At 41.6% G+C, this 15,132-nt stretch overlaps 1 protein-coding gene across 2 annotated transcripts in view; it reads right to left on the bottom strand.

Annotated features, from left to right (window-relative positions):
- Nucleotides 1-6,360: 6,360 nt before the first annotated feature.
- The window catches only part of LOC126292243 (organic solute transporter alpha-like protein), a 156,696-nt gene continuing 147,924 nt past the window's right edge, over nucleotides 6,361-15,132 (bottom strand). For both annotated transcript variants that reach the window (XM_049986139.1, XM_049986138.1), the window contains exons 6-7: nucleotides 12,186-12,432; nucleotides 6,361-7,554 (exon numbers count right to left, since the gene is read on the bottom strand). In XM_049986139.1, the coding sequence (XP_049842096.1) occupies nucleotides 7,307-7,554; nucleotides 12,186-12,432 (495 nt within the window). In that variant the 3' untranslated portion in view covers nucleotides 6,361-7,306. The remainder of the gene's footprint in view (nucleotides 7,555-12,185; nucleotides 12,433-15,132) is intronic.

Below are 15,132 nucleotides of genomic sequence, written 5' to 3'. Positions count from 1 at the left end.
GGGACGTCAGTTTCTTCAAAGTGCCTTCGTAACACTGTGCGTTGATTGTGATTCCAAGCTCGAGAACTTGGCGAGCAGAGGGACCCTGTCTAAACACATACTGATAAAATCTATAAGTGACAGTCAAATGAATACAGAACACCAGCCACAGTGGGGCCATGGAAGTGTTTGATTTAAAAATAATCACCATATGCGTTAAGACAATTATCCCACTGCGAGATGAGGCGAACAATTTCTGTTTCATAGAACATGGTTACTATCAATGGATCAACTGCACTCATTCATGCACTTCCTCATCTGACTGCAACCGATGTCCACGCATGTCCTTCTCCAAGTTACGAATGAAGTGAAAATCACATGATGAATGAATTGGGCTGTGTGGAGGATGTTCCATTGTTTCCCAACAAAATCGCTGAAGTGTAGCTTTTGTCCCATTGGCAGTGTGGAGGCGGGCATTAGCGTGCAACAGGATGACTCCGTCCGACGGAATTGCTGGGCTTTTTGACTTTATGACACGTCACAGTTTCTTCAATGTGTCTTCACAGCACTGTGAATTGATTGTGGTTCCATGCTCGTTCACTTGACGAGCAGAGAGCCCATGCAGTCGATGAGGAAGGACATAATGACCTTACCGGAACTTGTGTGAACAGATTTGGATTTCTTTGGCGAGGGAGATGTGGGATGTTTACACAGCTGGCTTTGCAGTTTGCCTTCGGGCTGCTGTAATCTCGTGGACAGAAGCACCGTGTTGCACGATAATGCCCACATTGAAAGAAACCTCGCAGTATCATCTATACAGCCTGGATCTTTCGCCATTTGATTATCACATGGTTGGTGACCTAAAGAAAGACATGCGTAGACAACGGATTCAGTTGGACCAGGGAACGCAAGAGCGTGTACAGTTGTGGATCCATCAGTGGCCGACCATGCTCTGCAAAACAGGAACTGATCGTATCATCTCCAACTGGTATTAATGGCTTAATGCGTGTGGTGATTGCTTTTGACTTCTTAAGTAATAGAAACCAGTACGTTGTCGTCGATGATTAGTGTTCATCGGAGGTGAGGGTATCATCTGGAGTGACTCAGGGAAGTGTGGTAGGTCCACTTTTGTTTTCTATCGACATAAATGATCTTTTGGAAAGGGCGGATAGTAATGTGCTGCTGTTTGCTGATGATGCTGTGGTGTACGGGAAGGTGTCGTCGTTGAGTGACTGTAGGAGGATACAAGATGACTTGCACAGGATTTGTGATTGGTGTAAGGAATGGCAGCTAACTCTAAATGTAGATAAATGTAAATTAATGCAGATGAATAGGAAAAAGAATCCTGTAATGTTTGAATACTCCATTAGTAGTGTAGCGCTTGACAAAGTCACGTCGATTAAGTATTTGGGCGTAACATTGCAGAGCGATATGAAGTGTGACAAGCATGTAATGGCAGTTGTGGGGAAGGCGGATAGTCGTCTTCGGTTCATTGGTAGAATTTTTGGAAGATGTGGTTCATCTGTAAAGGAGACCGCTTGTAAAACACTAATACGACCTATTCTTGAGTACTGCTCGAGCGTTTGGGATCCCTATCGGGTCGGATTGAGGGAGGACATGGAAGCAATTCAGAGGCGGGCTGCTAGATTTGTTACTGGTAGGTTTGATCATCACGCGAGTGTTCCGGAAATGCTTCAGGAACTCGGGTGGGAGTCTCTAGAGGAAAGGACGAGTTCTTTTCGTGAATCGCTACTGAGAAAATTTAGAGAACGAGCATTTGAGGCTGACCGCAGTACAGTTTTACTGCCGCCAACTTACATTTCGCAGAAGGACCACAAAGATAAGATAAGAGAGATTAGGGCTCGTACAGAGGACTGGTGTTGTTAGGAGAGAACTCAGAAGAAAAAATGGAAATAGCTAAACTAAAAAAAGAGGGCAAAGGCCGTTGTAAAATAAGTGGCAGATCAAGAAATACATCAAAACGAAGAGTGTGTGCAAAATGTAACGCAAGGGTGTGTATTGAACATTCAAAACCTAGTGCTGTTTGTAAGGGAAAAAAATGGTTCAAATGGCTCTGAGCACTATGGGACTCAACTTCTGAGGTCATCAGTCCCCTAGAACTTAGAACTAGTTAAACCTAACTAACCTAAGGACATCACACACATCCATGCCCGAGGCAGAATTCGAACCTGCGACCGTAGCGGTCTCGCGGTTCCAGACTACAGCGCCTAGAACCGCACGCCCACTTCGGCCGGCTGTTTGTAAGAACTGTACGTGATTTTTTATTGTACATATTTACTGTGATTACTTCTTCATTAAAGTTATTTTGAATATTTTAATTACTTCTTGTGTAATGTAGCATGTTGCGAGTAATAAATGGGTGTAGTGACAAAAATTCATTTTGCGTTTAAAAAATTAAGTGTTTGATTCCGTCCCTCGTTTCAAAAGTATTACTAACGAATTTACTCATGCATCGAAGAGAACGTAAAAACAAATAAAATCATTAAATAGAGAAGACACGTATTTTTAACAAAAAGAACTGGTGGAGTACATTTGTACAATGTGTCCTCAAAACCTGCGTGAGTAGCGGAAGGTTGTGAGGGAAATAATGTATATAACTCAATATTATCACACAAGTCGTCAGAGAATCATAACTGAAAAAGAGAAAATGAAGCTTTAAGCTCCTATTTTGTTACCTTTTAGAGGTGATCTCTCCTCGTGTTTTAACGTTAAGGATGTGAGTGGTTCAAGCCTTTCGATTTCTATAAGAAGATGAAGCTGTATTTTGTGTAATCTATGTGTAAAGTACACAGTGTGGAATATGTCCGGGTGTATGAATTAACTCATAATCAATTACTGTAATAAATGTCAGTTCTGAACCAAAAAGACTTAGCAAAAGTTTCGTCTCCTTTTTTTGCTAACACGGGAATAACAATTGAAAGGAGTGGCGGTATAATAGACCTTATAAGAAATCACCAGAAGAATAAAAGGTAAAAACCCGAAATTTACATTATTTGCGGATAGCGGACTGTGTGAGTGCGAAATCGGAAGATAGACAACTCAACATAGCCTTGGACTATTACGTAAAAAGTACTACCTAATAACCTTTACACATATAATTTTTTCTTTGTAATGCCATATATTGTACTTGCTAATTCTAATTTTTTTATTCACCTTCATGTTTCCTAAAAGATTTTGGGACCTTATTAGTTCAACAGAAGTATGCTGAGTAATATTCGTTGTTATGTGAACGAGTAAGTTTCTTTCGATACGCTTTATCTACAAGAGGGCTTGTACATGTCACAATAAGATATTTTTTACTTTCTTGTTTCAAGCCTAAGAATTCTGTTCCTGAATAAAAATAGTGATGAAGTCAGAATGACCTTAGCTTTCCACTAAAAAGTGGGAATGATGAAATAATATTTATCTTATGTGGAAGCCTATTATAAATTCGTGTCGCACTATTGGTAATGGAACTTGTGTAAGATTATGTCCTTATTGGCTGGTCATGGAACATTGTTTTTGCTTGGTAATACGTTTATGGATACTGTTGTTTTTATTTACGTATACTACAGACAGTACGAAATGACCAAAGTATGGACAAGAAAGAAAAAGTGCGTTTTAATAGAGATAACAGAGGTTTTTTATTCCCTTCGATTTTCGTACAAAAACTGCTTCATTTGAGCGCCAGATGCAGCCGACATCCTGTGCTTGAGAACGCTTCAGCTCTTTGTCCATTTTGAAAAGTCTCATGTGCTATGCAGTTTGCTCCGTAAATTTACACTGGAGCGCAAAGCAGTCGTGTATACCAAATTGAGGCACATGTGCCATATGCACAAGTCGGATTGATTCTCAGCATTCAGCAGCACTGGGTAGATGAAGTCAGCGTGTTGCACGTTGAGTGACAACCCCTGCGACAAACGCTTCAATGGCGCCGTAGTCGCCATCATCGACACTGAGACCACCATTGCCACTCAGGGGCGTTATGTGAGGAATATGTTACGAAAGTTGTGTGAACATCTTAACACCAACTGCTGTCTGTAAAAAAATCTCAATGATTTGTATACATCCCACTATTTAAATATACAGACACATTGATTTGCAATTGGATCTCTGATGGAAAAATTTATTAGACATATCAGAAACAGATATAATCAGTGTGACAGGAAAACTGTTTGAGAATGTAGTTATATATGGCGACATTCTTGGATCAATGTTTCTTTTCTTACTCCATCAAATTAGTCTGTATGCCAACTTTATAACGACAGGACCCACTATAAGGCGGTTATAATCAATTCGAGTGCAGCTATTCACAGCCGTCCAATTTTAGCTGTAATTATCATATGACAGTGAAACTTGGCAGATATTCTAATGCGTTAATGCGGAACCGATATGTGCTGGAAAAAATTTGTCCACCAGGTGCAAATCTGTCGCTATGAATGCAAGAAATATGTATAGTAATGTTTCCATATATAACAAATTAAGAACAGGATGTGGGCAGAAGAGGTCACACAAGGGGGGGGGGGGGGGGGGGGGGAAGGCATAATGCTGATTTTATTATTAATTGCTGCTTATATAATTTGCTCAATATGAGCACAAGAGACATTGATGAGATGTCGTACAGTACCAGATTTGCACCTGGGGGCCAAAACTCGAACTAATTTTTTTCCAGTGCGAACCGTTTCCGCATTAACGTGTTACTATATCTACAAAATATCGATGCTACGCGATAATTACAGCCCACACTGTACCTCCATGAATAGCTACACTTTAATTGTAACCAACTGGTACACCGACTGTTAACTCCTGACAATGATGGCAGAATAAATCGTTGAAATCTTGAGTATACAAACTAATCCGGCGCAGCAAGAAGACCAGGAAATAGGTATCAAATAAAAATTGTTTTTCTTGTGTAGCCCCATTCCAGTTCCTGGCAGCTGTCGCGTCTCATCCCATTTCTTTATTGAAATATAGTAGTCGCACTTTACTCCATATTTGAATTGATTAGCTAATAGAAATGGCGCCGAATGAGAAAAAACTTTACCACAGATGTGCACTACAACCTGAGTGTCTCTTTGCTTCGCAATTGTGGACAAAACCACAATTTTAAGCAATTTACAGTACTTAACTTTCACTTAATGGGACTAATACTCTGGTGACACACGAACGTTCCTAGAAGAGGCTAGCTTGTGGACTGTCAGTAGGTTGAGAGTTCACACAGAAGTCAAGTCCTTGGTTTGGATGATGCACCTCCAATAGTCACTGGCTATGGGCTTGACATGCATGGTGAACTTTGGGCTGCTCGCTATGGTGTTTCCATAGTGCTTCAACAGCACTGTCACGGGCTGTGTTGGATGTCAGTAAAAGGAAAAGACCCACAGGCTCAGTGGAACCACCTCCACCAACTACATCGTCAAGACCGCCACTGTGATACAAGGGGATTAAAAGAGAATTTTATGAAGGAGGCGAATGGACTAGAATAAGAGGTAAGACTTAAATTGTCTATGAACAGTTTTTGAGCAATCTATGCAGTACTGGGACCTTTGGGTACTGTTTACTCCGCTGGCAAAGGAACATTGATGATTAAGCCAATAGGACAACAATCCATGGAAGAGGTTAGGTCGTGGAGATCAGTTACCCCTCTACATGTTAAGCACCCACACATATGGCAGGCCCTTGGATAGAATCACACATCTCCTGTAGTATGCGACTATGAGCTCGAGATGCCAGCTGAAGTCGAGACCATTCTGCAGGGTTGTATTGAATATTAGTGGAGAAGCAAAATCATACAGCTTCAATACAAATATTTAAAGCACCAATACTGCCAAGACTACTGCTGTCATGTAATGTGGAAGGTACAGTTAATACATCATGGAACAACTTTTGTTGAATATGAAGAATGTTGAAATTTTGTCAACATTCACAGTGACAGAGATATGCAGTCGTAATGATTTGCAGTTAGAGTGGTGAAAGTAAAGTATGTGGCGCTCAACCCATGAATGGGCTTCCAATTTGACTGCAGGTAGTAGGGTGCGACGTTTTGTTTGCTGGAGCGCTATGGGATGGAGTGGGGGGGAAGGTGTATGGGGAGGATGGAGAGCCCATCATCCCAGCATCTTTTAGTACCAGTAATGATACCCATACTGAGTTTTGTAGCAGATCATTGGACCTGGAACCATTCTGGAGCGAGGAAAAATCCCCACTCCTACGCAAGATTGAAGGCAGCTCCTACAGTGCCAGAGTCTAGTACTCCACCAACTAGACCACCAGTACACCCAGTCAGATTGGGTAATAATAAGTAAAAATTATTAGTCAATCACAAACAGTCGTAATCAGCATGAAAATAATGGTTGTTCACAATTTATGTTCATCACAATTCGATGCAGCTTGAGAATCTTCTCTTATTTCTTTATTGAAACACTCAGTTACACATTTTAGTTTATCAACCAATAAAGGTAGTTCTCAATAAGTAAAAACATTGCTACAAGTACATACTACAATGTGAAGATTTTCAACTGTTCTACAGTAATGGATGAAATCTTCATAGTACCGCAACCTTTGCCCGGTGGGACAGTTTACTCTCCTTTCACATGACACAGGATAGCTGATGATCAAACCAGCAAGCCTACAATTTCTAGAGAATGCTAGACTATGGATGATCAGTCAATGCCATACACGTTATGAGTCAATTATGATGACAGGTAATTGGTTAGGACGATGCATCTCCTGCAACATGTAGCTAAAATCTTGACATGCTCCATGGAACCTGGAAAGCTACATGCAGTGTGCATCCAGTGATACTAACAGGACTGGCCCCAAAGCCTCAGTGGATCTCCATCTGCAGTATCTTCAAGACCACCTCTGTCACTGGATATATTGCCTATTAAGATTCACAGTCTTTTTTCATATTTACACTGACACAGATGTACATTCACAGTCACACTAGTTTGAAATTAGATATAATAATAATAAAATTATTAGTCCTATCACGTGATCAGCATGACAATAAGGAACATCGCTGATATTTTTGCATTATGATTAATTGTAGGCAGTGCATCTAATCTCTTATTTGTTCTGAAATGCTAATGCAATGCTGAAGGTCACATTTCAGTTCATTAACATAATTAGAATGGTTCTCAAGGAGTAATAGTGTGTCTGTCAGAGTCCACTGCACACTGAAGTGTACAATTGTTCCCCAACATTGGACAAAATCACAGTTTTTATGTTACACTTAGAACACTGGAACTTTTGCCCTTTGGGACTGATCAGTCGTCTGCCTCACCATCGTTGACGATGAAACCAAGAACAGATTGGTCGCTGGAAGTGTCTAGGCCGTGGATGATGAGTCGACCCCATCCATGGTCACGCTGCGAACAGGCGGCAAGTCCTCAGTCAGAATGACACAGCTCCTGTACGTGGTTATGGGCTCGATGTGCCCATTAGATTCTGGACCGCTGGACGTGTTAGCATGGCGATCCACAAGCGCTGTAATGGGTGGCGTGGGACGGCAGTAGAGCGAACGGGCCCAAAGACTCAGTGGAACCATCTCCACCAGCACCAGTGTCGACACAACCACTGCCACATAAGGGGGCTCGCATTAGCAACAGGTCATCAAAATGCGCTGAACATGCAAAAGGTGAAATCCAAAAATTTCTAAAATACAAATTTTGTCATTAACTGTAGCTAACTGAGAATGAGATCACTCATTACTCCAGAGCTTACACCTCTCCCATGCCCAATGGATACGTAAATTGATGCTTGACGTTGACCCACAAAGGGAGAATCAGCAAAATTTTGCTGCATGCGTTTTTGGCTATCACTGAGACACTCTCAGAGTGATCTAACTCCTCAGAGCCTACATGACAGATATTGCAAAAAATATTTGATGCCTTTGGCCAAAGGTGTTTACAAACAGGGGTGGTGTGAGGGGCTACAGAGAGCAAATGCCTCCTCTTCAGTTTTATATGTTAGGGGTAACGTAGTAGCTGAAAGAAATGACCATATTATACTGTGCTGCCGCAGTCAAGTGGTCAACATAGTTGAACACCATGCAGAGGACCTAGGTTCGATTCCCAGTGATGCTTGGAGGACTGGAATGGTGTCCAGAATGGGAGATGTTTTCGTATTATACTGCATGTTTCTTCAGTCATGCTTCATCTGTATACCCAAATGTAACAGATGGGAAAGAAAACGTGTGATATACTAAGGTCAGAAAGATGTTCTCACCAGAAGTTGACGACTTATCAATCTCTATAGGTTCAACACAGTGCAGCATGCACTCAGAGTGTTACCAATTCGGCAAACAAGTTCACATGGTGCATGAGATGGTGTTAAAATGAGGAGGTGAAGAAAGTCTTGTATCAGTGGTAGGCTGTTAAAGAGTCAGTTCTACAGGCTAATGTGAAGATAATTTTGGGAAGTTTTTGACAGCCATTTAGTCATATGTTGGGCCTGCGATGCACATTATGCAGTCGACACAGAAAAGTAACTCCAAAACACTTTTAAGGTTGGTTGTTTCAGTTCACATTAAAAAATTGAAGAACTGAAAAAAATGCCAGAAATCCATTAGCATGATCAGGCTTTGTAAACAGATACCGCCACAGATGACTTCAAATTCAAATAAAGATTTTAAACCTATTTCTTGTATTTCAGCTTTGAGGAGTATTACTCAGTGGAATTTCCTTTTAGTTTTAATTGTTAGTATCCAACACGAATTTCACTTTTTTCCCAATTTTTCGACCTTTCCCATTCAACCTGACATCATTAATAAATACTTGTGAATATTTTCTAGTTTCATTTCAATTGATAGAAAATGTTGTGATTTAGGATCAGTAACCCAAGAAGGTAATATCCATTACTATATTAATACCCTAAAAATATCTTGAGGGAAATCATTTTCCTGTGTAGGCCGTTTCTGCTTTGAAATAAACACTTCATTTCATGACTTTTCTATTTGTTAATTTCGTCTCTTCAGCATTTTCAAGCTACCTGATAGTAAAACAATATCAAAAGTTAGAGCAACATCAAGATCACAAAAATTAAAATCAAGAATATATTAAAAAAATTTACTCACTTCTGTTATTCATGTCACAGTAAAAAAGTGTAGTCACATCATGTCTTATCTTTCACAAATTTGTGTGGAATAAGCTGCATCTAATGGTGTTGTTCATAATAAATATGGTCGCATGTTAGTATCAAAGTAATCTACCTACAGAGAAATAGGCATGACTCACCTTCAGACTTATCAAATCAGATATATCTATAATGGCAGTTTTGGAATCTTGTACCTCTTGGATAAATTTCTGCAGATGCAGATGCATTTGAACTACAAAAGATTGTTTCAGAGAGACGGGGAGGGTGAGGAAAAATAACAATATTCCAGGTCATGTTGTTTGCTTGGCCATCATCATCTTGGATCACCCAGAATGACCTCATTGTCCACATCCAAACAAATGGCTATTGCTGATACAGTTGCCTCATTTATGCTGTTTAAAAATTAAAGCAACTTCTAAACTATTCATGCTAATTAAGGCTGTAGAAGCATGATCTTTTCCGAATGTACTGCTGATCAAATAGTTGTTCTATTATTGGAGTCTAAAGTCTTTGTTAATCAGTTCTTTTGGTGATACCATCATATAAACTTTCATCCCATAACAGATATTTCTTTCTATCTAACAGAGAATGAAATAACAATTTTCGTAGATTTAGCTTTAAAAGTTTTGGCTAAATGTTTTCCTACAATTTTTTCCCTCTTTTTCAGCCCCCTTAGGAGTTGAATTTAACTGAGGAGTCAAATCTCAGTTTTCATAGCTGTAACTTTAAAAGTGCATTAGTAGTTCTTTAATACTGATTTATTTTTTAAAAAATTTCACCCACTATTTTATTCCTTAATGTTCAAATTTCAAAAACGGCTGAAGTAAGTATTTTTGCATTTCTGACTGACAAACCAAATACCAATTTTTGTACTTATAGCTTCCAAATTGCCTCAATATAAACATATTTTCAAAAAGCCTTCCATCCTCTATTTCACCGCCTTAGGAGAGGAATTTTGACAACCCCTTCTTAAACGATGCCTACAATATAAGATCTGCACCCTCTCGAAATTTTAAGTTTCTATACTTAGCGGTTTGGACTATGCAATGATGTCTCAGTGATTGAGTTTGGCCCTATTTCACCACCCACTCTGGGTCTGAATTTCCAAAAACAGTGAAAGATGTATTTTTTTCCAACTGCGAAGCTACAATCAAATTCTCATACATTTAGCTTTAAGAATGATTTTATAATGAAATATTTCATAAAATCTTTATTCCTCTATTAAAAACGCTTTAGTAGTTCTTAAATCATGATTTATTTTAAAAAATTTTCGCCGTCTATTCCACCCCAACAGGGGTTAAATTTCCAAAAATATTGAAACACGTATTTCTTTATTTCTGACTGAGAAACCAAACAATAGTTTTCATAGGTCTAACTTCGAAACTGACTTAATAACGACATTTTTCAGAAAGCCTTTCATCCCCTATTGCACTCCCTCACAGATGTTGTTGTTGTTGTTGTGGTCTTCAGTCCTGAGACTTGTTTATGCAGCTCTCCATGCTACTCTATCCTGTGCAAGCTTCTTCATCTCCCAGTACCTACTGCAGCCTACATCCTTCTGAATCTGCTTAGTGTATTCATCTCTTGGTCTCCCTCTTCGATTTTTACCCTCCACGGTGCCCTCCAATACTAAATTGGTGATCCCTCGATGTCTCAGAACATGTCCTCCCAACCGATTCCTTCTTCTAGTCAAGTTGTGCCACAAGCTCCTCTTCTCCCCAATTCTATTCAATACCTCCTCATTAGTTATGTGATCTACCCATCTAATCTTCAGAATTCTTGTGTAGCACCATATTTCGAAAGCTTCTATTCTCTTCTTGTCTAAACTATTTATCGTCCATGTTTCACTTCCATACATGGCTACACTCCATACAAATACTTTCAGAAACGACTTCCTGACACTTAAATCTATGTTTCACTTCCATACATGGCTACACTCCATACAAATACTTTCAGAAACGACTTCCTGACACTTAAATCAATACTCGATGTAAACAAATTTCTCTTCTTCATAAACGCTTCCCTTGCCATTGTCAGTCTACATTTTATATCCTCTCTACTTCGATCATCATCAGTTGTTTTGCTCCCCAAATAGCAAAACTCCTTTACTACTTTAAGCGTCTCATTTCCTAATCTTATTTCCTCAGCATCACCCGAGGTAACTCGACTACATTCCATTATCCTCGTTTTGCTTTTGTTGATGTTTATCTTATACCCTCCATTCAAGACACTGTCCACTCCGTTCAACTGCTCTTCCAAGTCCTTTGCTGTCTCTGACAGAATTACAATGTCATCGGCGAACTTCAAAGTTTTTATTTGTTCTCCATGGATTTTAATACCTACTCCGAACTTTTCTTTTGTTTCCTTTACTGCTTGCTCAATATACAGATTGAATAACATCGGGGATAGGCTACAACCCTGTCTCAGTCCCTTCGAAACCACTGCTTCCCTTTCATTCCCCTCGACTCTTATAACTGTTCAATGGTTCAAATGGCTCTGAGCACTATGGGACTTAACATCTTAGGTCATCAGTCCCCTAGAACTTAGAACTACTTAAACCTAACTAACCTAAGGACATCACACAACACCCAGCCATCACGAGGCAGAGAAAATCCCTGACCCCGCCGGGAATCGAACCCGGGAACCCGGGCGTGGGAAGCGAGAACGCTACCGCACGACCACGAGATGCGGGCACTCTTATAACTGTCATCTGGTTTCTGTACAAATAGTAAATAGCCTTTCGCTCTCTGTATTTTGCCCCTGCCACCTTCAGACTTTGAAAGAGAGTATTCCAATCAACATTGTCAAAAGCTTTGTCTAAGTCTACAAAGGCTAGAAATGTATGTTTGCCTTTCCTTAATCTTTTTTCTAAGATAAGTCGTAGGGTCAGTGTAGCCTCAGAGAGAGAATTTCAAAAACTTTGAATGACGCCTACAATGGAAGACCCACACCTTATCAAAATGTAAAGTTTCTGTCCTAAGCGGGTCGGGTTAGTCGATGTTGAGTCAGAGAGTGAGTAAGCCAGTCAGCCTGGTACATACAGAGATAACCTCGGCGACCGTCGCAGACTTGCCCCTCCAGCGCCCAAACGAATGGCTACAGGTGGTACTCACAGTTGGCCCACGTAGTGGGCGTCAGCGGGACGGTGCAGGGCACGTTCTTGGCTATGAGATTCGCTATCGAGGTCTGCAGCACGTCCAGGATGACGATCAGCTGCAGGGACATGAACTTGGCCGTCGCCTTGAAGTCGCTCAGGATGCTGTTGAGCACGCGGACCGTCATGTTGGTGCCCCACACGGCCAGCATCATTGAGCCCACGAAGAGCGGCTGCAGGTACGGCAGCGCTTTGGTGTACGTCTCCTGCAACATAGGCCAGAGGAGCACGCTCGACGAGCCCTCTCGACATTCTAGAACGCTCCGTTCACTGTACGCCAATGAAGACTTCCTCACAGAACTTCATTGATGAAATCTTACTGGGTCATCAGCCGAGTCATAGCGTCGTGTTTGCCACAAGGTTAAGACGAGTTTCTGTTAGGACATGCTATGGCGACCCTTGCCAGGCCGGCCAGCCGCGCAGTCTAGAAAGTTCTAGAGCTCAATCATACAATTACAGAAAGAAAATCTCTCTGAGTGCACCAGTTAGCCAGATGTCTACCGAAAACATCAAGTTACACATTTTATGAAATAATCTAATTTTGACAATTCTTTCCCTATGACTGAACTGATTTTAACATTAACATTTCTATGTGATTGTTGTCAGATAGCTACACAAATGAAATAATAAATTTTTCTGTACATTTCCTGAAATCGATGATACCAATGGCCATTAAAATTGCTACACCACGAAGATGACGTGCTGCAGACGCGAAATTTAAGCGACAGGAAGAAGATGCTGCGATATGCAAATGATTACCTTTTCAGAGCATTCACACAAGGTTAGCGCCGGTGGCGACACCTACAACGTGCTGACATGAGGGAAGGTTCCAAACGATTTCTCATACGTAGACAGCAGTTGACCGCCGTTGCCTGGTGTAACGTTAATGTGATGCCTCGTGTGAGGAGGGGAAATGCGTACCATCACGTTTCCGACTTTGATAAAGGTCGGATTGTAGCCTATGGCGATTGTGCTTTATCGTATCGCGACATTGCTGCTCGCGTTGGTCGAGATCCAATGACTGTTAGCAGAATATGGAATCGGTGGGTTCAGGAGGGTAATACGGAACGTCGTGCTGGATCCCAACGGCCTCGTATCACTAGCAATCGAGATGACAGGCATCTTATCCTCATGGCTGTAAAGGATCGTGCAGCCACGTCTCGATTCCAGAGTCAACAAATGGGGACGTTTTGCAAGACAACAACCATCTGCACCAACAGTTCGACGACGTTTGCAGCAGCATGGACTATCAGCTCGGAGACCATGGCTGCTGTTACCCTTGACGCTGCATCACAGACACGAGAGCCTGCGATGGTGTACACAACGACGAACCTGGGTGCACGAATGGCGAAACGTCATTTTTTCAGATGAATCCAGGTTCTGTTTAGAGCATCATGATGGTCGCATCCGTGTTAGGCGACATCGCGGTGAACACACGTTTGAACAGTGTATTCGTCATCGCCATACTAGCGAATCACAAGGCGTGATGGTATAGGGTGCCATTGGTTACACGTCTGGGTCACCTATTCTTCGCATTGACGGCACTTTGAACAGTGGACTTTACATTTCAGATGTGTTACGACCCGTGTCTCTACCCTTCATTCGATCCCTGTGAAACCCTACATTTCAGCAGAATAGTGCACAAACACATGTTCTGGATACAGAAAATGTTCGATTTCTGCCCTGGCAATCACATTATTCAGATCTCTCACCAATTGAAAACGTCTGGTCAATGGTGGCCGAGCAACTGGCTCGTCACAATACGTCAGTCACTACTCTTGATGAACTGTGGTATCGTGTAGAACCTGTATGTGCAGCTGTACCTGTAAACACCATCCAAGCTCTGTTTGACTCAATGTCCAGGCGTTTCAAGTCCGTTATTATGGCCAGAGGTGGTTGTTCTGGGTACTGATTTCGCAGGATCTATGCACCCAAACTGCCTGAAAATGTAAGCACATGTCACTTATACTATAATATATTTGTCCAATGAATACCAGTTTATCATCTGCATTTCTTCTTGGTGTAGGAATTTTAATGGCCAGTAGTGTACGTTACCAGTAATTAAAGATTCCTCTTAATTGTATTCAAATGAGATGTGAATTGGGTGTGTTACCTTTTTATATATCTCATACAGAATGCTACTTGACACAACACAGAGCATCGAAAGCTGTATTTTAACATCTGCTATACTGTGAAAAGCGTGAGACCAAATACTTCATGTAAGTGTCCTTATGTATGTATGTACACTCCTGGAATTTATTGTCCCAGGAAGGGGAAACTTTATTGACACATTCCTGGGGTCAGATACATCACATGATCACACTGACAGAACCACAGGCACATACACACAGGCAACAGAGCATGCACAATGTCGGCACTAGTACAGTGTATATCCACCTTTCGCAGCAATGCAGGCTGCTATTCTCCCATGGAGACGATCGTGGAGATGCTGGATGTAGTCCTGTGGAACAGCTTGCCATGCCATTTCCACCTGGCGCCTCAGTTGGACCAGCGTTCGTGCTGGACGTGCAGACCGCGTGAGACGACGCTTCATCCAGTCCCAAACATGCTCAATGGGGGACAGATCCGGAGATCTTGCTGGCCAGGGTAGTTGACTTACACCTTCTAGAGCACGTTGGGTGGCACGGGATACATGCAGACGTGCATTGTCCTGTAGGAACAGCAAGTTCCCTTGCCGGTCTAGGAATGGTAGAACGATGGGTTCTATGACGGTTTGGATGTACCGTGCACTATTCAGTGTCCCCTCGACGATCACCAGAGGTGTACGGCCAGTGTAGGAGATCGCTCCCCACACCATGATGCCGGGTGTTGGCCCAGTGTGCCTCAGTCGTATGCAGTCCTGATTGTGGCGCTCACCTGCACGGCGCCAAACACGCATACGACCA

Source organism: Schistocerca gregaria, chromosome 9, assembly GCF_023897955.1.
Source record: "Schistocerca gregaria isolate iqSchGreg1 chromosome 9, iqSchGreg1.2, whole genome shotgun sequence".
NCBI lineage: Eukaryota > Metazoa > Arthropoda > Insecta > Orthoptera > Acrididae > Schistocerca > Schistocerca gregaria.
Note: the sequence above shows the minus strand (reverse complement) of the source record. Positions and strands in the feature narration are given on the sequence as shown.